The following is a 26,901-nucleotide window of genomic DNA, read 5'->3' on the forward strand; positions in this document are numbered from 1 at the left end:
CTCTCTCTCTTTCTCTCTCATACACCACACCGGCAGCAGAGAGAGAAAGAGAGAGGTAGAGATCGGGCACGTTACCGGATGGTGGAGGCGGTGTGGGGCCAGACGCTGGGTGCCGGGGACGCGGGGGGAGGGCGAAGGGGTGGATGTGGCTGCTGTCTCTCAGCTGCAGAGCCGAACAGGGGCGGAGATCAGCGGCGGAATCCGGCGCTGGGGCCATGCGGGGCCGCTCATCCAGGCTGGCGTGCACCGGCAAGCTGCCCTCCGCTCTTTCTCTCTCATACACCATGCCAGCAACAGAGAGAGAAAGAGAGAGAACGGAGGGCAGCTTGCCAGTCCACGCCAGCCTGGATGAGCGGCCCCGCATGGCCCCAGCGCCGGACTCCGCTGCTGATCTCCGCCCCTGTTCGGCTCTGCAGCTGAGAGGCAGCAGCCACATCCACCCCTTCGCCCTCCCCCCGCGTCCCCGGCACCCAGCGTCTGACCCCATACCGCCTCTACCACCCGGTAACGCGCCTGATCTCTACCTCTCTCTTTCTCTCTCTGCTGCCGGCGTGGTGCATGAGAGAGAAAGAGAGAGCGCGGAGGGCAGCTTGCCGGTCCATGCCCCCCTGGATGAGCGGCCCCGCATGGCCCCAGCGCCTGCCTCCACCCCCGTTCAGCTCTGCAGCTGAGAGGCGCATCCACTCCTTCGCCCTCCCCGGCACCCAGCGTCCGGCCCCATGCCGCCTCCACCTCCCGGTAAAGCACTTGATCTCTTCCTGCAGGAACGGGTGGTGGGCTGCCGCGAAGGGCCACGCTTGAAGGCCACCACGGCGCCGCAGTCCAAGATTGCTCACCTCTATGGCCAGCAAAGCCGGCTGCCCAGGAAAGTGGCATGCTTTTTAAATGTGACGCTTTCCTGCATCAGCCAGCAAAGCCGGGCAGTCCACTTTGCTGGCTGGAGAACCGAGCGATCTGGGGCTGCGTAGCTTGGCGCAGGGGGGACAGGGGGACAGGGCGGTCCTCGCCGCCTGTGTCAGCGGCGAGGTGTGCTCGCCTTTTGCTGTGGGGGGGAGGCGATGGAGGTCAGGGGTTTTCAAGCAGCTGCCTCCCCCCCACACACACTTAGCCATGGTGCACTTAGCTGTGACTTTCAGTGGACAGTTTTTCAATTGCCAATTGCCTTTTCATGAATTTCGCATCCACTCACTGCGGAGGAGGAGGGGAGGAGGAGGTGGAGAGGCAAGGGGGCGGGGAGGAAAGCGGCCCTGCAATTGGCCAATTTCTTTCTCACCTTTAGGGAGAGGAACTCTTGCTGCTCTGCCATAGGGCAGCAACAGTTTCTCTCCCTAAAGGCGACAAAGGAAGGGGCCAATTGCAGGCCCACTTTCCTCCCCGCCCCCTTGCCTCTCCACCTTCTCGCTGAGCAGCCGACCGCGGTGAGTTGACAGGAGATTCGGGAGCTTATTTTATCGACCAGTAAAATCTCGTGAGCTGCCGCGGGCCGGTTAAAAGACCTCGTCGGGCCGCATCCGGCCCGCGGGCCGTAGTTTGGAGACCGCTGGTCTAGTGGTTAAAACAGCAGGCTAGAAAGTGGGAGTTCAAGTCCCACCTTAGCATGAAAGCGAGCTGGGTGATTTGGGGCCAGTCAGTCACTCAGTCTCTCTCTCTCACTCAACTTTAACCCTCCCAAGGCTGTTGTTGTGCAGAAAATAGTGGGAAGAAGGTTGTTGGACACATTTGCTGCCTTATGACTTATACAGAAACTAACAAATATATTAATAACCAGTCAATCACATGACAACATATATCACCTCTGCATATATTTCTTTGCATATATTATTCTAAATAAATGTATCTTACTGCACAATAACTATATGCAAATTAAGAATTCACTAATCGCGTAAATACACTTAGAAACAGTTTGCTTAAATGCATGAGCCAATGGAAATAATTGACCAATAGTATTTATTTCTTTTTTTTTCCTTTCCCTTTTGCTAATTTTTATAATATTTTTTTCATTTAAAATAAGAACCGAACTAAACACGTTGATTTCTGCTGCCATCTCCTGCTGCTATCAGTTTAGGAACGGTTAACTTTAAAGGTATCTTCAGTGACTGAAGTTATATTTACTATCATCTCGACCCTCTCCCTCCTCTCTCTTTCTCTCCCTCCTCCCCCCCTCGTGTGCATGTACATATACATAAGCATGTCTGAAAGGTATTCTAGAAATTAAGTCCCTACTGCTGAATCACTCCTGCTGAGATTTCACTCTCACCCAAAACACATAATGGGAATCTTTAATCAGGTCATCAGAGAGCTGCCTGCAGCAACTGTTCTAAGCGATGCTTCTTTTATGGCTTTTCTACAACAGGAGGCAAGCAGGAGAATTAATGGGATATTCCGTATAAGTAAGCTTTCCGTGCTTCTAAATTTATGCGCACAGTATAGGCATTTAATCTAACTGGTCTCTTGCTTCAACCAAACAGTTGCAGTGACATATGGACAGTGAGAAATGTGGAAATAGTCAGCATACATTACCGGCACATGATTAACATGGAAAGTATATTTGATGTTCATGTGGGCGTACAATGTATAGCTACCCAAACCATTTTAGTGAAGCATTGTTCATAATTAAATGCCGCCTTCGGTTGGAAAAATAATAATCTGGATTAAATAATTCCAATAAAATTATAGAGCACAAATAGGCTTTTGCTGGTTCTAGTACAGTACTTCTATTTATTTTTAAAACATCTGAAGCCTGCTTTCATGGGTAATCAGCTTACAAAAAAACCTGGAGCTAGAAATGGCACTAGCTCATATTAAATATTACTGAAGGAATTATAAAAACAAGTTAAGGAAATTCATTTCATTTATTTATTCAATTAATATGGCCACACATCTCAAGTACATGATTCTATGCGGCTCACAACATCGAAACAAATGGAAATACATAAAATACTAAATTATTTATGGTGGTGAATCATAGCACAGAGAAGAAATGGGCTCCATTCCATCCTGGAGTCCCAGGATCAAAGCCTTACGAAAGGCTAGCAGGATGAGGGTCAATGTATGATGTTCTAGAGAACAAGGTCCATGGTCTTCTTTGGAGCCCCACCACCCAGCATTCTTTGCTTAAATCATTTTTATACTGAATTAAGATAGGGTACATTTGAATCTGAAATGCTGTTACCAAAAGTTTCCTTGTCACAATGATGGCTATGGATTTTGAGCTCTAACACAAGCCATTTAACTCAATTAAATCTTACCTCACAAGAGCAACAGGAAAAAAATAGTTTATAATGATGCAGCACCAGTGAAGGGCTGCAAAAATTTTTACTACCACACTGTGGGTGTAGCTTATTTTGCGGGTGTTTTTTGCCAGCCATGTGACTAGGTGGGAGTGGTTTGATGATCATGTGACTGGGGTGTGACTTAAAGGTCATGTGAGTGGTTTAAAGATAGCCAATTTGACATCACTCACGTCAAGGGTTTGGGTTAGGATTAAGGTGCCTGGCCTCTCCTCATCTCAAAGAGATACAATTTCCCTTACTATATCTGAACATCCAAAATATACTCTTTAATTCTAAGTATATATGCAATATGTATACATACATATCACACACAGGCACACAAAAATATACATTATATACTATATAAACTGTATGTGCATGTACACACACACACACAGAGAGAGAGAGAGAGAGAGAGAGAGAGAGCTCTTCTAAAATTATACACATTCAACCTCATTTATTGCGAGAGGATAAACATACCCAGAGTCCAGAAGGGAAAAAAAGAAAAAAAATTCAACATTTTCCTACTGGTTCTGCACACCTGACCAAATTTTTTCTACTGGTTTTGCGTACCTGACCATACCCGTAGGAGCCCATCATTGAGCAGCACATAATATTATTACTGTTAATAAACAATGTATACAACCTTGTCTATAACTTTTGTTGATGGAGAAACAACAATGTTGGTAGATTCTGGACCCTGCTGCTTCCGGATTCTTGCATAATGAGCTCTAATTTCTATTTCATGCTGTACAGCTGAAAAAAACAATTATATTGAAGAATGAAACTGATTTATCTAATTCTGTCTTAAAACATGGACAGGTATACTTAATTTTAATTTAAGTTTAAATTTAAGTGTAACTCCATTTGTTCGTTTCCAGTAAACTTTAGCATTATTCAGAAACCTGACATTTCCAGAAGCTAAACCAGATTCAGACATGACTCTTAGATCAGAAGAAGGAAAACTTAATTACGGGTAGTACTCTCACCCATAAGTATGATGTACAAACCCACATTTTAAAAATTGCAAGCAATGCTATAATTATGGCACTTCTAATTATGTAAAGATTGCTAAGAAATTCCAAAGGTCCTTTTAACATTTGAGTAAACTACCTTTTTGGCTCATAAAGGCATGTCCTGTGGAAGCGCAAACAATCATGTCTCTTTCTATTTCTTCCCATGATTGCAGCTGGTGTCCATCAAGTGTATATAGCATGTTTGCAGGCTGTGACATTTTTAGATGAGTTGTACAACTGTCAAGTAGCTGAAATATTAAAACTGCGTTACTATTCAGAAGTCTCTTTGACAGTAAATCAGAATGTAGAGTTTTCAAATTATCAGCTCAAGCAGAGACACCTCTGCTGTACAACATTTATACCAGGGGTAGGTTCCTACCGGTCCGCTCCGGTGTGCCACTCTGGTAGTGGCAATTTTGATGCAATTTTGATGCAACGGCTCCAGTGCCGTCTTTGCCGGGTTGTGTGCACTGCCATATTTTTTCCTAATTTTCGGCCAATTTTCAGCTCTCTGTGCATGCACGGAAGGAAAATTATCCCTCTGCGCATATGTGGAAGCCAGATCACATCAGGGGTGCATGAAACATCGTGATGCACACCGGTAGGAGGATATAAGAGGAACTCACCACTGATTTATACCATTCAGGGCCTATATACTGCATGAATCAAAAAGGAGGCCGTGGAAATATTTACTGACCTCTCATATCCTGGACATAAATTTTATCAACTCCTATCCTCAAAACAACACTATGAGCTGTACACCAAGACAACTAGATACAAGAACAGTTTTTCCCTAATGCCATTACTCTGCTAAACAAATAATTCCCTCATCACTGTCAAACCATTCACTAAGGCTGCATTACTATTACTATTAGTCTTCTCATCATTCCTATTTTCATCTCCTCCCACTTATGACCGTATGACTGTAACTTGTTGCTTGTATCCTTACGATTTATATTAATATTGATTGTTTCCTGATTGCTTATTTGTACTCTATGACAATGATTAAATGTTGTACGTCATGATTCTTGACAAATGTGTCTTTTATGTACACTGAGAACATATGCACTGATGACAAATTCCTTGTGCGTCCAATCACACTTGGACAATAAATAATTGTGTTCTGTTCTATTCTATTCTATACAGAATTAGTTGCGCAATCAGTTATTTTTGTTTTAGCCATAATTTACATCTAAGTTAAAACAAATACATTTGTACCAAATAATCAAAATTATACTTGGACATTTTAATAACCCTGAGAGAAAAATGAGGACTGCTTGCACAAACAAGGATGGAGAAGTATACAGGTATTTTTTGACTTAACGACTATAATTGAGCCCAAAATTTATGACTTTTCTTGTAACAGTTCTTAATCGAATGACTGCAATTGTTAAGTTAGTAACATGCTTGCTAAGTAAATCTGGCTCCCCTACTGATTTTGCTTGTCAGAAGGTCGCAAAAGGTGATTAAATGACCCCGGGATATGCAACTGTCATAAGTATGAATCAGTTGTCAAGCATCCCAATTTTGATTATGTGATGGTGGGGGTGCTGCAACAGTTGGAAGTGTGAAAAATGGTCATAAGTCACTTTTTTCAGTGCCGTTCTGACTAAATGAACTGTTGTAAGTCGACTATCTGTAATCAATGGCATTGGTGTTAATTAGCCATGGATAGTTTTCCTTTCTCTTGGCTCCTTCTTTGTCTTTAATAATCTTTTGCTTTGCATAAGATTATGCTTTTGCTTAAAGAAGTAAAATGGCTCGTGTGGTTAGGATGCTGGGTTGGAGGTTAACAAGCCCACGTTCGAAACATGAGTTCATGGGGTGGAGTGAGCTCCCATTCTTTGCCACAACTTCCATCAGGGACTGAAATGACCCCACAAGTGAGTGTCCCCCGGGCAGTGGTGATGTCACTGACTAATCCTTTCAAGCAGTGGTGGGTTCCTACCGGTGAAGTCCAGAATGCCAGTGATGATGCAATTTTCAACGATTTTTCCCTGGTGTCTCCTGAGAAGGAGCTTCTCAGCTGTGCTTCGGATGAAGTATAAAAGTCAGCATTAAGATGAGGGCACCGAGGTGGGCTTTTTCCGACACAGAAATGCCAGGGGGAAAAATCACTGAAAATTGCATCGTCAGTGGGTTCCTACCAGTGTGGTGTTCTGGACCTCAATGGTAGGAACCCACCGATGCTTTGAACTCAGAAGCACCTCAGTGCTTCTGACCCAGGTGCAATGCAATGGTTTTATTTACATCAAAAAGAAATGAGAATACAAGCATTTATGTATTTGCATATCAGTATGTCTATGTGGTGTTGGTTTATTCAAATCTCAGTAGGCTTAAGGTTGACTCAGCCTTCCATCCTTCCAAGGTTAGTAAAATGAGGACCCAGAATGTTGAAGGCAATATGCTTACTCTCTGTAAACCGCTTAGAGAGGGTTGTAAAAGCACTATGAAGTGCTATATAAGTCTAAATGCTAATGCTATAGATATCCAATCTTTGTTTTAAGCAAAATAAAAACAATGATGCAATGAGCATGATAAGGTTATCTTGTAAGTGACTGATGAATATGAAGTAGCAGTTATGGTTTTCGGTTTGTTTGTTTTTTTGAAATTTTATTAAAAAGAGCAATCTCCAATATTTATTTCCTTACTTTATTCATTCTTATTTAAATGAAAGTTATCCTTTTTACCTCCATCATACATTTTCCCCATGCATGTGCTCCCTTGTCAGGTATATTTCCATTTGGGTAAGCCCACACTCTTTTGGTTGTGGGCTGCTTGTAGAGACTCTTGTCATTTTTTGCAAGTAATTTAGGAGAAAAGGAAGAACTTCTTTGGAACTGCAGTGCTTCAAGCTCTGAAAGGTGCATCTAGAATAGAATAGAATTTTATTGGCTAAGAGTGATTGGACACACAAGGAATTTGTCTTGGTACATATGCTCTCAGTGTACATAAAAGAAAAGATAAATTCAACAAGAATCATAAGGCCCATCAATTAATGATAGTCTGGGTACAAATAAGCCATCAAATCATATTTGGAACCAGTCAATATAAATTGTAAATTTATCAATACAGTATATAAAATTGATACAAGCAACAAAGTTAGGGTGAACCATAGTCGAAGTCATGGAGTTAAAATCAATGGCTAACTCTGTATGATAGTTTATATTTTTCAAAGCAAAAAGGAATGAATATAATGCAACAAAAAGTATGCTACATTAGAATTATGAACACTGATACTTATCCTTCTATTTAAGCAAGAGCGATTTAAGGCATTATCTAAATTTTTGGGTAAGAAGTATCCCTGAAGAAGCATTCACTGAAGCCAAATAAGAATTGAATCTTCCAGTGAAGACCTGAAGGCAAAAGTGGGTCAGGGAAAAGAAATCTAGAGTCCTGACATCTGCAGCAAACCAAGATTTCATCAAAGTGACAATATGTGTATCTGCAACAATGCAACCCAAATACAAAAATGTTGGGGTTTTCATCATGACACCACTACATACAGTATGTACGGTAGGTACAGTATTATGTATATCACCCTTGCTTTCCCGTAGACATCAAAGTATGGAAGCTTATATGATGTGCACATTTGATGGTTACAGTAACCAGCAGACATCAAAGTATGGAAGCTTATATGATGTGCACATTTGGTGGTTACAGTAACCAGTAGACATCAAAGTATGGAAGCTTATATGATGTGCACATTTGGTGGTTACAGTAACCAGTAGACATCAAAGTATGGAAGCTTATATGATGTGCACATTTGGTGGTTACAGTAACCAATGGTTCATTAAAGTTATCCTATACAGCCACATTTGTGGATTATGCAGTATTTTGGACTGTAATGCCTTCCATTCTTTTTGATTTTTAAAAAAAATGCTTTTATTGCTATAAGGCTACATAAGACATTATATTATTTTGATGCTCTGTATTTATAGAGTTGACTACAGATTATTAACAGTATAGTGTTTAGATGACTACCCCCCAGCCACACAGACAGGCATGCATACTGAAAATATGTCATGTCCCAAAAATAAGGCTATTTATTTATTTTTATTTATTATTTATTACTTAGATTTGTATGCCGCCCCTCTCCGAAGACTCGGGGCGGCTCACAACACGTGGAAACAAATCATAAATAATCTGACAATTTAAAATATTAAAGATTTAAAAAAGACCCCATATACTAACAGACATACACACAAGCATACCATATATAAATTAAACATGCCCAGGGGAAGATGTTTCAGTTCCCCCATGCCTGACGGCAAAGGTGGGTTTTAAGGAGTTTACGGAAGGCAGGAAGAGTAGGGGCAGTTCTAATCTCCGGGGGGAGTTGGTTCCAGAGGGCCGGTGCCGCCACAGAGAAGGCTCTTCCCCTGGGGCCCGCCAACCGACATTGTTTAGTTGACGGGACCCGGAGAAGGCCCACTCTGTGGGACCTAATCGGTCGCTGGGATTCGTGCGGCAGGAGGCGGTCTCGGAGATATTCTGATCCAATGCCATGAAGGGCTTTAAAGGTCATAACCAACACTTTGAATTTAATTTAAATTTAATTTATTTAATTTAAAAACAATTTTAAAAAAACTTATCAACCAAACATTCAGCAATCATACTTAAGGCATTCAGTGGTCAGGGGGAAGATCTAAAAGTCCCAAGCCTGGTGGCAAAGATGAGTTTTTAAGGTCTTTCAGAAGGCAAGGAGGGTGGGGGCAGTGCAAATATCTGGGGGGAGTTGATTCTAGAGGGCCGGGGCTCCCACAGAGAAGGCTCTTCCCCTAGGTCCCACCAGCCGACATTGGGTGTGGCCAGCACTGGATTCAGCTCTTCCTTTCCTCTGTCACCTCAGAGCTTCTCAGCCCCTTAATAGGATCAGCTGAGCCGCTCTGACTGCCATTCACAAAGCAGCTGATTTGTGGATATCCCTCAGGCCGCTGCCTCCAGCAAGCGTGGCTGCTTTTTTAGCCAATTGCAGCTGCAAAAGAAGCTGGAAGCTAAGTAATGTATTTCATGCGCCATGCGCCAGCCTTCCAAAGGGTCCTGTAGCAGCAGCTATCCACAATTTTTTTTATCTTTATTTCATCCTGAGTCCTGACCCACATGGGATGAAATAAGGGCAAAAAAAATGTGTATAGCTGCTGCTACAGTATGCCAACCTAACTGCCTGCAGAGATACACACAAACAGAGTTGGGTAACCATTTGTCTGAAGTAAGGAAATTGAACAAGCAGAAAATTGAACAAGAAACTCATGTTTGATAATTGGTCGTGCCCACAGTGACAGTTTCCTTCATGCAATCATTATGTGAGACCACCCACAACTTTCAAATATGCTTATTGACACAAGATTTTTATTAAACAGAATAAAGTTATCTTAGTGGTTCTGTACTTTAGAGTGCTTTTAAAAATGTAGCATACTTTATTTTTATTTTTCCAATTCTTTTATAGTGATTATTTCTTAATGACTTAATGAAAATAATTGTTTGAAAGGTAGTGCTTCCATTTATAAACTAAAATGTATTCCAATATGATACAACTTCAGTCTCGGGGGAGACTACCAAATTCCTTTTTTCAATAATAATATGTGGGGATTAAGAGAATGTGAAACGTGTAGCCAAAATGTTTAGATGAGAAAGAAAAAGAAAGAATAAGTTTTGCTTCTGAGATCAATCCCACATAACGTAAATTAAACATATTTCTCTCTCATTATGACAAGGAGTCATAGTTCAAACAATTTATTGAGTTAGCAGATCACAAATCTTTTTCTAAAGCATTTAGATCTAAAGATTTCATTTCTCAGGAAATTGGGTAGCACAGAGTATATATTCACACCTCTGTATGTTGTATAGTTTCCATGAGCTTCATCTCTTCTTGAGTTTCTTCTGTCCAGCCTCCTTCTACTACCACAGGCTGGAAAGGGCTCTTAGTAGGCACCAAATCAGCAGCTTTATATTTTGTTATACGGCGTCCTAAAACAGAATTTATTTATTTATTTATTGGATTTGTATGCTGCCCCTCTCCACAGACTCAGGGGGCTAACAACAGTAATAAAACACTATATGACAATAATCCAATACTAAAAACAGTTAAAAACCCATTATATAACAACCAATCATACATACAGACATACCATGCATAAAATTGTAAAGGCCTAGGGGGAAAGTGTACCTCAATTCCCCAATGCCTGGCGGCAGAGGTGGGTTTTAAGCAGCTTACGAAAGGCAAGGAGGGTGGGGGCAATTCTAATCTCTGGGGGAGTTGGTTCCAGAGGGCCGGGGCCGCCACAGAGAAGGCTCTTCCCCTGGGTCCCGCCAAGCGACATTGTTTGGTTGACAGGACCTGGAGAAGACCCACTCTGTGGGACCTAACTGGTCGCTGGGATTCGTGCAGCAGAAGGAGGTCCCTGAGGTAATATGCTTTTTTCCCCAAAAAATCTAGATAAACTTTTAATTCAGGGCAACAAATGGGAATAATCCAATAATTATTATTTTCGCATTCACATGTTTGCATTGTATTATTCCTTAATAAACTCTAACTCTATTCTCTGCAGAATGTGTGGTTGCAATTTAAAGGTCCATATTTGCTTTGAGATGTGGAGCTAATAAATTAGTTTAAAAAACTTCCATACCAGTCATACTGGAAAGTTCTTGTGTAATAATACCAAGAAAATGATGTGTTTGCAATAATGTTAATATAATACCATAAACTGAGAACATTGGTATCATTATTACATAGGTAATGTCAGCTTGAAAAATCTCAAAAAGAAGTTTTTGATACATGGATTAATATTAAAAGTTGTTATATCATGTTAACATGTTATTAAAAATAATGTAATTACAATGAAATCAACTTTCATTATAATACTGACCTTGTAGTTGTCTCATTTTATGTTTCATTGCATTAAGGTCTGCCAGAATTTTATCTTTTTCTAGCCACTTCAGTTTTTCTTGCCTTTCTATGTTTTGCAAAGCTGTAATGAAATATATAAATATATATATTTGGTACAGGGTTTTTTTTCAAAAACGATTTTGCATCTAAAGGTCTGGAAAGATAATTGGCTCTATTTCAGCAAATATCACTTTAAAAATCAGATATTTTTAGCAAACTAAGTAGATCCAACTCTAAGAATGCAATTAAAAGGTAAATGAGTAAATGGCTCAAGACATATTTTTATGTAAATGCTCAAGTGCTTAAAAAATTCCTTTGTCAAACATGTACAGAATAAATAAAAATCGGAAAATTACAAATTCAATACAATTTAGTACAGCCACTCTATGTGAAAAACAGGACTTTTCAAAATAATAATTTACCCAAAAAAGAGAGTTGCCCTCCACTCCATTCTTATCCCCAATCCACCCACATACACACACACACACTGGGCAAGGGCAGACAGTAGTTTGTTAAAATGGCTGCAAGGGATTTTGTCCAATACACAATGAAGGGTTTAGTGGTTATATATATAGGATATTTATACTTCTCTGCCTTACAAGGCAAAGGTTGCAGGTTCAAGTCCCAGTGGGTATGGCTAGCTGATGAGGCCAAAATAAGGCCAAAATAGATCTATCCTAGTCTCCCTTAATTTTCAAATTCAGCAAAAAAAACAAACATGTGACACATATAGATAGAATTGTCGGCTATCAATAAAATTAACTGCCTTGGAAATGGTCCTGGGTTGGGCCAAGAGGCAAATAAGGAGCTGTGATGTTCCTTCAATACACCAGGGTGGTTCGACACAAAAATATGTAACCCTTCCCTGGTGCAGAGCTGAAGGGATTGGATACTGTAGCCTAGAGCAGAGGTCCCCAACCTTTTTAGCACCAGGGACCGGCTTTAAGTTAGACGAGTTTTCCATGGCCCGGTGGGGGGGGGCCCTTTGGTCATATGGGGGTGGGGTTATGGAGGGGTGGAGCTTAGTGACGCAGCCCTCCACACTTCTCCACAGGGCGGGGAGAATCAGGAGGCTCCTTTGGCGGCTGGGGGCTGCCTGGCTTTGTGATTTTGGCTGGGGGGGGAGTTAGGAAGGTCCTACTTCTCCCCCCCAGCCAAAAATTCAAAGCCTATCTGCTGGATACGGGCGATGAGTGGGACAGAGCGGCGCGGAAGCCTCTTGCAGCAGCTGCCACAGCCACCGGCTTCGGCGCCGTTCGTCCCGCCCATCGCCCGTATCCAGCAGAAGCTGCTGCCCGAGTGCTCTTGGCCGGCGGGATTTAAAGTGCTGGGGTGGGGGGTGTCCCAGCGGGAGGCGAAGCACTGGGGTGGGGGGCTGTCAGGACACCCCCACCCCAGCACTTTGAATCCCGCCGGCCAAGAGCACTCGGGCAGCAGCTTCTGCTGGATACGGGCGATGGGCGGGACGAACGGCGCCGAAGCCGGTGGCTGTGGCAGCTGCTGCAAGAGGCTTCCGCGCCGCTCTGTCCCACTCATCGCCCGTATCCAGCAGATAGGCTTTGAATTTTTGGCTGGGGGGGGAGAAGTAGGACCTTCCTAACTCCCCCCCCAGCCAAAATCACAAAGCCAGGCAGCCCCCAGCCGCCAAAGGAGCCTCCTGATTCTCCCCGCCCTGTGGAGAAGTGTGGAGGGCTGCGTCACCGCCCGACGCCCCACCCCGTCCTGCATAATGTTCTCTGCCGGGAGGGCAGCGCCGCCGCGGACCGGCTGAAAACCCCCAACGGCCCGGTCCCGGTCCGCGGACCGGCGGTTGGGGACCTCTGGCCTAGAGGATAATTCTCTGCATTACAAGGCAAAGGTTGCAGGTTCAAGTCCCAGTGGGTATGGCTAGCTGATGAGGCCAAAATAAGACCAAAATAGATCTATCCTAGTCTCCCTTAATTTTCAAATTCAGCAAAAAATACATGTGACATATATATCATCAGCCTGAAGATGACGAGTGGGACCTCATCGAAATGTCGCCAGAAATTTCCAAATCCTACATGGGAAGAAACCCGAATATACCAAAACCGTCATACCTGTACCCGTGAAAATCTACGAAAACAAATATATATTTGTTAATATATATTCTTAAGAAGAGGCAAAAAAAATCTTGAACACCCAGTTCTTATCTAGAAAAGTTCTTAAGTATATTTGTAATTTGAAGGATACGGTATCAGCCATTTAAAGGAAAATAGAAAGAAATGTCAAGCTCTTACGATTCCTTTTTTGTTTAATGACTTACTGTCCAAAGGTAGAAAAGGTTCTCCACTGGAAACCCAGATATCAACTGGATTTTTAAAAATATTGCTGAAAACCAAATGATCAATATCTGAGGTTATCACTGATGACATAAGGTTAATGTTCTTATCCTTATCTTGATAAAGAGAGAAAAGAAAGATTTTATGAAAATTATTTTCTCATAATTCTTTTTTATTTTACAATTTTCTTAAACTGTACAATTTTATAATTTTATACTCATTAAGTTATTGATTTATTGCTGGTATCAAGTTGACTTTCAAAGATTTGTAATATATAGCCACATGCAGAAATTTTAAACAAATAAAACGACAGGTAAAAGTTATTAATTACGTTTTTGTATATACATATAAAACTGTTTCTGTGTATATGCAAATACGTAATTAACAACTTTATATAGAATCCTCTTGGCACACTCCTATTGCTGAGAAATATATGGTATTTGGCAGACAGCCCTTGTTCCATATACATCTTGATTAAGGCTGCCACAGCAATGTACATGGCCAAGATCCTGTTAAGAAAATGTTCTAATATAGTGGAAATGAGCAGAAAAATAGGAGCCAAACAGCATTCTGATTTAGATGGGAATCACATATCACCTCCAGGGTCAATGTGTTGCATGAGAGGATATGGAATTAGTCTGAACTGATCTTCTGAGGAGTGCTGCAGAAACCGAATTAAGAAGTAGCTGTCAGTCGAGATAAAGGCCCCCATAGACATTGAATCTGCTGCTAAATCCATTACACAAAACTCTCAAAGCTTTTTTCTGCTTAAAGAAGTGCTAGCAATAGAGCAAAAATTGATAGAAAGATGGCCTTGCCCAAGTATAAAAAAAACATAAAGAGCACCTTCATACAAAGTACCATATTTTTGGGAGTATAAGATGCACCTTTTCCCTGAAAATTTGGGTGCGTCTTATACTCTGAATGTAGCTTTCCCCCCCCCCCAGCTCTAATTAGTTGCTAACGATCTTCCCATCTCTTACTTTGCAGGCTCTTTCATTCTTTCTCTCTGCAAATAATGTTTTTCCAAGCCCCAAATCTTTGCAGGGTTTTTTTCATTACTCTAACTTGCTCTGAGTAAGTTTCTTTCCAGCCCTAACCAGATGTTAACAATGTCCCCAGCTCTTACCGGTTTGCAAGCAATTTCATTGTTACTCTCTGTGAAGACTGCTTTCCAAGCCCCAAATCTTTCCAGGTTTTTTTTGATTGCTCTAACTTGCTCTGAATAAGTTTCTTTCCAGCCCTAACCAGATGCTAACACTGTTCCTAGCTCTTACTGGCTTGCAAGCTCTTTCATTGTTACTCTCTCCGAATAAAGTTTTTTTAAAAAGCCCTAACCAGAGGATAAAATAATGTGCTGAAAATGACCAGACTAAGGATGCTGGCCAGATGAATACCTGGTAAGCAGATTATTTTCCCTATTTTCCTTCCCAAAAACTAAGACGCGTCTTATACTCTGGTGTGTCTTATACTCTGAAAAATATGGTAGTTGCAAAAAGGTACTGGTTGACATAAATGAGAAAAAGAAAACTGAGGAGAAGCTTGATTTGATGCTTCTGTCTTCATTGATATCTATGCCTTAGAAGGTTTTTTCCCCAAGAAGGGTTCAATAAACAGACAGAAGGATGAAGAGTACGAAATGGATGAATTAAAAATAAACAAATACGTAGCTGGGTCCAGATGGTATACATCTGATGATTGTGAGTGTGAGGCTGCTGGTCTTCTAAGAAAAATATGCAACTTAGTTTTAAAATCAGCACTTGTTCCTGATATTATCTGAAAATAATCAATGTAACTATAGTTGCTTCAAGTTCTAGAATACACAGGAATTTATGTCCCAATAGTTTAATGTCCATTCTGACTTAAACAGGTACTATGTTTTATTAAAGAATATGATCAAACATACAAATACCTTACTGAGAAAGAAACCGATAAGATTTCTGCAACATTTTGTTTCAGTAATCTTTTATCTTTTTTTAAAAAAATCTAAAAACTCTACTTCAAAAAGCTTTCACAAACTACCGCATTTTTCAGAGTTTAAGATGCATCTAAGATGCATCTAATATCTAAGTGGATTTCAAATGGCAGATATCTTTCAGTAAAAAAAAGAAATAAAACAAAATTATGCCAGAAAACTGTTCCATGTATCTTTTCTCCAAAAAAGATTCATTTTGTTGGTTAATCTATATAGCAATTGCATATACTTTTAATAGGCAAGATATGGAAAGTCACATTTCACCTTTACTTAAAAACACAGATGCGCTTTGTTTCAGGACATTATCAGAAATGGCTTCTTCATCTCTTTCTTCAGTTTCTTGCTTTTTGAGGTACTCGTTTACTGCACACAAGACTAAATCCTGCAGTGTGAGGATCAGGATCCCTTCACTGTTATATAGCTTGCAAGCTGCCCTGTTAAGTCCAAGACGTCTTGTACATAGTGAAAGCAACTACATAAAGGAAAAAATATGTGTGTGCCTATGTATATATTTCAGACTTGTAATTAACAACATAAAAAAGAAATTACCATACTGTAATTCTCATTTTGTTATTTTTCTAACAAGGTTGCTATATTACATTTGTATTCCACTCTTTCTTTAAGATTCTATAGACCAAAGTTGACTCAGCCTTCCATCCTTTCAATTTTAGATAAAATGAGGACCCAGATTTATGAGGGCAATTGGCTGACTCTATAAACTGTTTAGAGAGGGATGTGAAATATGGTGATACAAGGTGTGTTCCAAAAGTAATGCATTTTTTTTTAAAAAAAAAGTAATTTAGTGAACTGATTTGCACAAACACTTAAAACTCTTCAAAGTACTGTCCTTGGGCCTCTACACATTTTTTCCAGCAACTCTGCCATGACCAGTATGCGCCCTGGAAGGTGTCTTTGGGGACCTCTCGCAAGGTCTTTGTCATGGATGATTGTATCTCTTCTATGGACGAAAAACGGGTTCCTTTCAGGGCTGCCTTAATCCGAGGGAACAAAAAGAAGTCTGCTGGGGTGATGTCAGGACTATGGGGGAAGCAGCGCTGGCACTTGGTGTTTGGCGAGGAACTCGTGGACTTGTAGCGCGTTGTGGCAAGATGTGTTGTCGTGATGGAGTTGTCAGGTAGCAGAGATGCCTTATCTCGCCCCGATTATGCTTTTTTGGAGTCTTTCCAGCACATCCACATAGTAGGCAGCGTTAACTGTCTGTCCTTGAGGAACAAACTCCTTATAGATCACTCCTTTACTATCGAAAAGGACAATGAGCATTGTTTTCACTTTTGATTTGCACATTCTTGCCTTTTTGGGCTTGGGGGACTGGTTGGTGTGCCACTCAGAGCTTTGGCCTTTTGTTTCTGGATTATATTAAAAAACCCAGGTTTTATCAACAGTGATGACGTTGTCCAAATAATCAGGTTCAATTTCTATACGTTGCAAAAGTTCATTTGAAATTTCCGCTTGGTTGGTCTTTTAGTCGTCTGACAACACCTTGGGCACGAGCTTGTACACATTTTCCTCATCACTAAATCTTCAGTAACAATGCAAAACACAACAGTAGACAACAAATCTAGTTCATTGGCAACCATCTTGATACTCAATCGATGGTCAGAGTCCAATAATTGTCGAACACGAGCCACATTGTTGTCAGTTTTGATAGTTGACAGCTGCCCAGAGTGTTGTTCATTGTGAATCTCTTCCTGACCCTCATTAAAGGCCTTTAACCACCTCAAAACTTGTGAGTAGGACAGAGCAGAGTCCCCGTAAGCCTCATGAATAATTTTGTTAGTCTCCTCAAGATATTTTTTTTCATTTTAGCACAAAACCTAATTTTCATGACACAGTCGGCACGCAGAGGTTTACAATAACTGACGTCCTGCTGCTTCCACAGCTTGGAGAGCACCGAGACTGGTTTTGCAGCAAAGCTTAGTGTCCCCCCACTTACTCCAAGTGCTTCGGTTCCAATCTGACCAACAGGAGTGGCACGAGAAGAACCGTTGTACATACCTGAACGGTCTTCTCGATGCACTGGAAGGAGAGTCCAACATGCGTAATTCACCAATCTTATTGGTAGAGACTGAGTTAATTTAAATATTTAAATATGAGGTAGCCACCGCCCCTTAGCAGCCCCCAATACCTCAGTTTTAAAAACGAAGCCAGTTTAAGGAAAACCTGTTTATTGAACAATAACCATATAACCTCATAACTTTTTAACTTAGCTCCCAACTCCGGTGACCTGGCGAACAACCATGCCGGGTGGGTTTGGACTCTCCTTCCAGTGCATCGAGAAGACCGTTCAGGTATGTACAACGGTTCTTCTCCACTGCATCTGGAAGGAGAGTCCAACATGGGATATGCCAAAGATTACTGCCCATGGGAGGGAAAAGGCTGAGCTACGGTCGCAGGAGTTGAACACACTTGCTGCAAAACCCGTCTCCCAAACGAAGCTTCTGCCGAAGCTACTGAGTCCAGTTTGTAATGGCGTATAAAGGTGGAAGGAGACGCCCACGTAGCCGCCCTGCAAATGTCCTCTATGGACGCCTGAGTTCTCCAAGCCACCGAAGTGGCTGCACTTCTAGTGGAATGCGCTGTTACCCCGGTTGGTGGAACTTGAGACCGGGCTTTGTAAGCCTCCTCAATACAATCTTTCAGCCAGCGACTGATGGATCTAGCTGACACTGCCAGACCCATTGATCGCTGACCAAAGGACACAAACAGCCGCTCAGATTTCCTGAAATGTCCAGTCCGTCTGATGTAGATTTTCAAGGCCCTCCGAACATCTACCTTGTGCCATCTCAGCTCGAGAGGGTGCTGTCCATGTGTGCAAAAGTCTGGCAACACTAACTCTTGAGCCCTATGAAACCCAGAGTTAACCTTGGGGATAAATGTAGGGTCTAACCTCAAAACCACCCGATCCGGGTGGAATATACACAAATCTGCACACGTAGACAGGGCCGACAGCTCCGACACTCTGCGTGCCGACGTAATTGCCACTAAAAAGGCAGTCTTTAAGGAGAGCAATCGTACTGGAATCGTCCTCATCGGCTCGAAAGGAGGGGCTGTCAACGCCTTGAGTACCAGGGAAAGGTCCCACATCGGGAATCTGTGTACTGGAGGCGCATGGGTGTTAATCGCGCCCTTAATAAAATCCCTAATCCAAGGATCTTGTGCCAGGGAGCGAGCGTGGGGTACCCGGATGATGGTTGCCAGAGCAGCTAAATGCCTTTTCAAGGTATTCGGGGCTAACCCTTTCTCTATCCCTGACTGTAGGAATCGTAAGATTGACACAACCGAAGCCTCCCCCGGATTAAGGTGGTGATCCGAACAAAACTTACAGAAGGCCGCCCAAGTGGCCTGGTAGAGTCTTACCGTTGATGGGCGACGTGCTGCCTGAATGGTGGATATAACCTCGTCTGGCAAGGCTTGCTGTCTCAGACCTGCCCTTTCAAGTGCCAGGCGGTCAGTTTGAACCACTGAGGGTCCGGATGGCAAACTGACCCCTGAACTAACACTACCTTGGAATCTGGAATCCTCCACGGGGGAGACACCGACAGGGCTACTAGGTCTGCAAACCAAGGCCGTCTCGGCCAATAGGGAGCCACCAAGATCATTTCCACCCCCTCCCGAATTGTCTTGTCTAATATCCTTTGAATAAGACACATGGGGGGAAAGGCATACAGTAACCCCTGGGGTTTCCGACGCCCCTGGCGTCGGAAACCGGGAGAAAAACCTCTGTAATTGGGTGTTTGCTGGGGTTGCGAAGAGGTCCACCAATGGAAGACCAAATCGTAGCACTATCTGTTTGAAAAGTGCAGGGTCCAGCCGCCACTCCGAAGGATCCAGAGTGGACCTGCTCAGCCAGTCCGCCTGCACATTGCTGGTCCCGGCAATATGCTCCGCCGTCAGAGAGGCCAGATGAGATTCGGCCCAATCGAAGAGGTCCGTGGCTTGAGCCATGAGGCGATGAGATCTCGTACCTCCTTGATGGTTCAGGTGGGCTTTTGTGGCCACGTTGTCCGTCAGAACCAGGACATGCCTGTCCTGAACCCAGGGAGCGAAGGCCTGAAGGGCTAAGAAAACCGCTCTGAGTTCGAGAACGTTGATATTGACCTGGGTTAAGTCCTCCTGAGACCACAGGCCCTGAGCTATATGAGGCCCCATATGGGCGCCCCAGCCCGACAAGCTCGCGTCTGTTGTGATGATCACACGCTCATGGCTGTGAAGAGGAGAACCCTGGATCAAAGCTGGGGACAACCACCAAGCCAGCGACTGCTTGACTGAAGCTGGGAGTCGCACCTTTCGGTGGGAGTGACTCACCTTGTCCCTCTGGGCCGGAAGGAGAAACCATTGGAGGCCCCTCATATGATGGCGAGCCCATGGCACAATCCCTATGGATGAGACCATAGTCCCTAGTACCTTGGACAATGTCGCCAATGGTGTTTGCCTTTGTCGACGAAGGCTGGTTACCAATCTCCGGATATTGAGGACTCTCTCTGGTGTTAGTGAGACCGTGTCCTCTGCGGTGTCTATGATGGAGCCGAGGTGTTGGATTGATGTGGTGGGATGAAGATGGCTCTTCTCCACGTTGACCGTGTACCCATGCCTCTCCAGAGTTTCCCGTGTGAGCGCCAGATGGTGTTGCGCTTGGACCATGGACTTGGACATAACGATTATGTCGTCCAAGTATGCCATAACCCTTATGGGCTGGGCCCTTAGGTGTGCTGTCAGAATGTCCATCAGCTTCGTAAAAGTACGGGGAGCCGAGGATAGGCCGAACGGCATGGCACGGTACTGGTAGTGGACCCCATTGAGACAAAACCTGAGGTAACAACGATGTGCTGGCCAAACCGGAACATGTAGGTAAGCCTCTTTGAGGTTGATAGAGGTGAGAAAATCGTTGTGCCGAACAGAGGCCAAAATCGACTGTAGGGAGTGCATGCGAAATCTGCGATACCGAATGAAGGTATTCAGGAGCTTTAGATTTAAAATCATCCTGAACCCCCCCGAAGACTTCGGCACTAGGAACACTATGGAATAAAATCCCGTGCCCTTGGCATGTTCGGGGACCTTCTCTATCGCTTGTATTTTGAGAAGGTGTGTTATCTCCAGTTTTAGATGACGTCTTTTGAGTGGGTCCCGCGTAAGCGGACAGGTGACAAACCGGTTTGGCGGGGGCTGCAAGAACTCCAGGCGCAGTCCTCGTGATATTGTGGCCCTTGCCCATTTGTCGGTGGAGGTAATCCTCCAGGAGGCACTGAAGCGTTGAAGTTTGCCTCCTATGGGCTGTAATGGAGCCAAGTCATTTTGTGCGCCTGAAGCCACGTTGGTTCCCTCTAAAAGGACGCCGAGACTGCTGGTATCCTCTGGGCCTATCCTGAAAGGCCGCTCGGTCCCCTCTAAAGGTGGGTTGGCCATACTGATTTTGGGTGTATGACCTATTACCTTGACTCGCCGAGGAAGAGGAATCCCAACGAAATGGCTGACGGCAAGCGTAAGGATTGGGTCTACGCTCTTGGCGCCGGTATGCTCTGGGGAGGGTGTTACGTTTGTCCTTATCCTCAATGAGGACAGGGTCCAAGGCTTCTCCAAAGAGCTTCTCCCCTTGGTATGGAGATGATGCCAGGTTCCACTTGGACTTCAGGTCCGCTGGCCAACTCCTCAGCCACAGGAGGCGTCTGGATGCAAGTGACGCCGCCATCCCTCTAGCCGAAAACTTTGCGGCATGGAGAGTTGCATCCGCAGAAAACTCCGCAGCTGCCAATAATTTACTGAGGTCCTGACGTAAGCGACCTTCTTCCAGACCTAGGCGGGCCTGTACCTCCTGTAACCACATTATGGAGGCCCTATTGAAAAATGAAGCTGTGGTCGCTGCCCGAAACGCCCAGCTTGCCATATGATGGGATTTTCTTAATAAAATTTCCGCCTTTCTATCCTCCGGCTTCAAGCTGTCACCAGTCTCAGATGGTACTAAGGCCTTAGAGATCAAGGTCATTACTGGCTGATCGATGGGCGGAAATTCTAGCAGCTTTTCCATGTCATCATCCAAGGTATAAAATTTCCTTTCGATGACTGAAGGACCTTGAGCTGCTGCAGGCTGTTGCCATGGGCGTTTGATGCTTTGTCTAAATATATCGGAGGATGGCACATGTTCAGTCTCGGGTTGGGGCTCCTTGAATAGCACTGCTGAAGGCTTAGGGTCCTCTGAGGCCTCGGAGGCCTTGGTTGGACCCGGTAAATCTGCCACCTGCTTAGCTTTGTGTAGCAGAATTTTGAAAAGGGGAGCCTTAAAAAGTCCAGCTTGCACAGGAGGATCCGGAGCTGATTCATCATCCGAAAAATCGTAGTCTTTTTCCGTGTCCTCCAGGGGAGACGGCTCCTCCATCCAGGACCCCATACCCGAGGGGGGCGGTGCAGCCCACAGGTTCTTGGGCTGTGTAGAGCGGGGGTGTTGAGCAGTCTGTTGCACCCCCACAGCCATCCCTTGTGAGTAAGCATCAGAGATGAGGCCTTGCAATGCAGGGGACATCTGCTGCCAAGTATCAGGTAACACACGCAACCCAGCCGCAGTGGGTGTAAAGGTGGCAGATGGGGCACTCCTCAATGAGTGGCTGGCAGACCCTGGTCTCTGTTGCTGAGGCCCAGTTGGAGGAACCACCTGAGGCATAAAGTGCTGCCTCTCTGGAGACCACTCCCTCTCTGATAAAGTCTCTGATGGTCTCAAATTACATTGGGCTGGTGGATCCATGGTCTGCAATAAGGGAGAGGTGGTTCTAGGAGTCAAGAGGGCTGCCTCCAGTCTCTGCTCCAACGCTTTAATGCGCCTCTCTGCCTCCTTGAATGAAGAAGAGGCTGGGGCCTTAGATTTATCCTTAGACTTCCCCTTGCCTTTATCTTGAGGCATGACAGTGGGTGAAGATGCCTTTTCTAAGGTTTTTTCCGCCATTACTCACAGTTCACAGTTGTTTTTAAACAGCAAGCTCAAGAGACACTTGACAGACACGACTGTCAATGGCCAAATATCAGCGAAAAATGGCGTCTAGGCACTGTAGAGCCTAATTCTGCCCAGTGACAGTTGGTCGCGCCCAGTGATTGGGCGGAGAGCAACATTACCCGCCCAAAGCATGGCGGGCGCGGGATTCCTCACCTTGCAAAATGGTGTTCCCGCTCTTTTCTGCCGCTGACAGCTCCCTGGGAGACTCGCCGGTAAGGGCCCTGCCCCCCCACGCTCGAATCTGACAGCCGCTTAAATAGCCGATCCGCGCGGCTTTTCCGGCTCGGCGAGCGGCTTGCGGCGGCAGCGGCTGTCAAATTAGCCGCCGAACAGCTGAGAGGTGCTGGCTGGGCACCAAACCCAAGCGCCTTCATTCTCGGCGAAATTCATGCCGTCCAAGCTTCCCAGTGAGGGGGGCTGACCCCCTCACCTTCAGCTGGCAGCTGGGTATGGCCACTGAGGCCGGGGACCCTAGGCTGAGGTGCTCCTCGCTGAGCATAGTACCCACTGAGGGAAGGGAAGCTCGAGGAGAGTTACGGTGGGGGTGATTCTGCCCGCGGAGGGCAGAGACCCCTTGAAATCCCTTTCCTGATTCACAGCACCTGCAAATAGAAAGGGGGAAAAAAAAAACAGAAAAATTAATAATTTATTATTATTATCATTATTAGTATTATTACTATCATTATTATTACTATTATTACTATTATTATTATTAATGCTTCATCAGAGAAGCAAACTCAACAGTCTCTACACTAAGACTGAGTTTTTAAAACTGAGGTATTGGGGGCTGCTAAGGGGCGGTGGCTACCTCATATTTAAATATTTAAATTAACTCAGTCTCTACCAATAAGATTGGTGAATTACCCATGTTGGACTCTCCTTCCAGATGCAGTGGAGAAATTCAATTGCATTACTTTTGGAATGCACCCTGTATAAGTCTAAGTGCTATTGCCGTATATAAATTTTTCCTTGCTTAACTAAATAACCCCTAATATAATTTTCCTTTCCTAAATCTTCACTGAATTTCCCACTTAACATATAAATCTCTGATTTTCAAGACATATACTGCCTACAAATGCTTGCAGGTTCACTAGGTGATCACTCTGCATGGTTATAATTACATTTATAAATTCAAGTAATATCAGCACATTTTTTCATCAAGAGAAACAAGTCCTCTACTGCTCAGGGAAACATAGGGAAACAAGGGAGGATAAATGTGCAAACTTAAGATTATTAACTAATAATGAAACTCGTAGTAAATTATAGAAACATTACTTTTAACATGTTGCCTGCAGTGAAGGGCTACCAAAATTTTTACTACCACACTGTGGGCATGGCTTATGCAGGACGCCCTGCATTTTCTTTCAATATATTTTGGTGCAAATTGGGTGCTCTGGGGTGGAGCTCCATTTTCCCTACCCCACTGCATCCCCCCTCCCAAATCTGGGCAGTAGCCCACCCCTGGTTGCCTGCAATGCGATAATTATTCCTCCTCCCAATGCTGTTTGCTTATGCTAGATCCATAGTTCTTACACACCTTGGATTTGACCTGAATCTTCAGGGCAGACACTTGTAGATTTACAGCATTAAAAATCCCCCCCCCCCCAGCATGTATGAAATGGTGGTGTAGGGTGGAGCTCTCATCTAACTATCAGGATCCTGTGAGTTTGATTCTAGGTGGAGGCAGGTATTTTCCTCTCTGGGCACACTGAGATTATATAGTATTTATTGAACAAAAGTCCACATTGGCGACAGAAAGGGCATCTGGCCATGAAAACACTCTGCTTGCTTCATTCAGTTGCCCAGATTCCACCCCGCAAGGGATTATGGAGTTGTTAAAAGATGATGATGTATGAACTGTATCGATAGTGTTTTTGCGACGTTTCAACAAGATCACAATTGTCCTCTTCTGGCGTGTCCTGGGCTTTGCGCTGTTGCTCTAAAAAAATAGAGGTATGGCAGCTCCAACCATGCTAGCATGAAGCTGAAAGCACCAGCCTGAAGATGACGAGTGGGACCTCATCAAAATGTCGCCAAGATTCTATCAATATTACATGGGAAAAGACCCAAATATGCCAAGACCTACATATTTATACCCATGAAAATCTACGAAAACTAATATATATTAGTTGTATATATATGTATATGTGTATATATGTGTATATATGTATGTATGTGTGTGCATACTGCTCAAAAAAATAAACTCAAATAACACATCCTAGATCTGAATGAATGAAATATTATCATTGAATACTTTGTTCTGTACAAAGTTGAATATGCACAACAGCATGTGAAGTGGATAGTTTGATTTCAAAGTAGTTTGATTTACTTGGAGTTATATTCTGTTGTTTAAGTGTTCCCTTTATTTTTTTTTTGAGCAGTGTATACACACACACACACACACACACACACAGAGAGTATATCACAAGTCTCTCTTGGGATTATTGTTACTTACCCTTGGGAATGTGTGAGCAACAATTAGTTTTCCATTTCGGTATCCATCCCCATTTTTGTAAGCAATTATTTTTACTGTTTTTTGGTCTAGAGCTGCAGATATCTTTTCTGAGATGACTTGCAAGGAGGTTTCATTCTTTAAGGATGCTAGAATGTCTTCAAAATAATGCAGCGTGGATTCAGCTTTATCAGAGAATAAATCAATCTCCACAATAAAACAAAACAAAATGTTACCATTACTTCAGTTTTATTATAATTGTAGGGAAGTTACTTTTTAAAAGGTAACCAAACTGAATAAAATTTGAATTTCAAATATTATACTTTTATGGCAAACTGGAGAAAATACAAGATATATAAAAAGAACAGGCAGCTATCCCTTTACACATATACCAATTGCAGAGGATTCAGATTTGATTTTTTATTAAAACATTGCCAGAGGTTATATATTTAAAATTAACTACCCATGATACCAGCAGTGGGTTGCTCCTGTTTCGGGCTGTTTTGGCAAAATGGTATTGATGATGGTGTGAGGCTCCGCCCACCCATCTGGGATGCTTCTGTGTATATGCAGAAACATCACATGTGTGCGTGAGAGCATGCACGAACCAGTAGTGACGGGATTTAGAACCCTCTACTGCGTGATATCTAACTACATGACATATTACTTCTAAAAAAGATATAACTAAATAATATAAGTTATGACATACTATATGTATTCAAGTAAGTAATAGGAAATACATTTTTAGCTGATATTTTCCAAAATCCAATTAAGTAAAACAGGAAGTGAATGGACTGTTTTTTTAATTCAATAGAAACTCCTAAACTAATGCTAATTGCTAGCCTCCCCGATGTTTAAAAATACCCACACACTCTTTTACACATTTTCTTTCAAAAGAAAATTGCTTCTACATTTGAGTACTCAGATTTGAAATCTTTCTTTACCAAATAAAATGTATGACTAGGAAAAACTGCTGACTTTTCTACAAGTACCTAGTAGAATATACCCATGGCAATTTCTCAAGGCACATAATTATATCCCTGTTTGATTAGTTCTTATAGCTGCTGAATGGACTATGTTTGTGGCTGCTATATAAGTATCTACTGTAGTGGCAATCAGGATTTTCCCAAGAGGTTATACTCTTAACTATAGGTCTTTAAAAAAAATAATGGAAAGGTAAACTGCAGGGGGAGAGGTTATTTTTTGCTTAACTCAGTTCCCTTCTGACTCATGCTACAATAAATGACAGTCATTTAACATGCATACATACATACATACTGTACATGCAAGCTAAAAGATAATTAGTCACACTTCCTATTCTTCTGCATGAAGATTAATTCATCATAATTGTGAGACTGGCCACTACTATTCCCAATTCACAGGTGGAAAGCTGTGGTTAAAGTCAGAATTAATTGAAGCACGATTTCAACTCATTTCAGCATTTTGAAAAATCAGAGTTAAGTATTACAATCTTTAAAATACTGCTTAACATCAGCATAAATAGCATTATCTTTCCTTTAAAAATAAAGAAAAAATATGTGACCATGGTCTGGATTCAAAGCTAGCTCAAAGCAAATAGTCACCAGAAAGGAATGGTATTTAATTTTACTTTTTGATATGTTGTTCAAATACAAATACAGTGATACCTCGTCTTACGAACTTAATTGGTTCCGGGACGAGGTTTGTAAGGTGAAAAGTTTGTAAGACAAAACAATGTTTCCCTTAGGAATCAATGGAAAAGCGATTAATGCGTGCAAGCCCAAAACTCACCCCTTTTGCCAGCTGAAGTGCCCGTTTTTGCGCTGCTGGGATTCCCCTGAGGCTTCCCTCCATGGGAAACCCCACCTCTGGACTTCCGTGTTTTTGCGATGCTGCAATTTCGCTGAGGCTCCCCTCGCTGGGAAACCCCACCTCCAAACTTCCGTTGCCAGTGAAGCGCCCATTTTTGCGCTGCTGGGATTTCCCTGCAGCATCACAAAAACACGGAAGTCCGGAGG

General features: G+C 43.1%; 1 protein-coding gene across 3 annotated transcripts in view; it reads right to left on the minus strand.

Annotated features, from left to right (window-relative positions):
• Positions 1–26,901, minus strand: part of DCDC1 (doublecortin domain containing 1) — a 315,249-nt gene that overhangs the window by 4,655 nt on the left and 283,693 nt on the right. For all 3 annotated transcript variants that reach the window (XM_070762118.1, XM_070762110.1, XM_070762129.1), the window contains 8 exons: positions 24,908–25,111; positions 15,717–15,924; positions 13,462–13,593; positions 11,158–11,259; positions 10,122–10,258; positions 6,979–7,158; positions 4,386–4,536; positions 3,919–4,028 (listed from right to left, as the gene is read on the minus strand). In XM_070762118.1, the coding sequence (XP_070618219.1) occupies positions 3,919–4,028; positions 4,386–4,536; positions 6,979–7,158; positions 10,122–10,258; positions 11,158–11,259; positions 13,462–13,593; positions 15,717–15,924; positions 24,908–25,111 (1,224 nt within the window). The remainder of the gene's footprint in view (positions 1–3,918; positions 4,029–4,385; positions 4,537–6,978; positions 7,159–10,121; positions 10,259–11,157; positions 11,260–13,461; positions 13,594–15,716; positions 15,925–24,907; positions 25,112–26,901) is intronic.

The sequence above is a fragment of the Erythrolamprus reginae genome, chromosome 1, assembly GCF_031021105.1.
Source record: "Erythrolamprus reginae isolate rEryReg1 chromosome 1, rEryReg1.hap1, whole genome shotgun sequence".
NCBI lineage: Eukaryota > Metazoa > Chordata > Lepidosauria > Squamata > Dipsadidae > Erythrolamprus > Erythrolamprus reginae.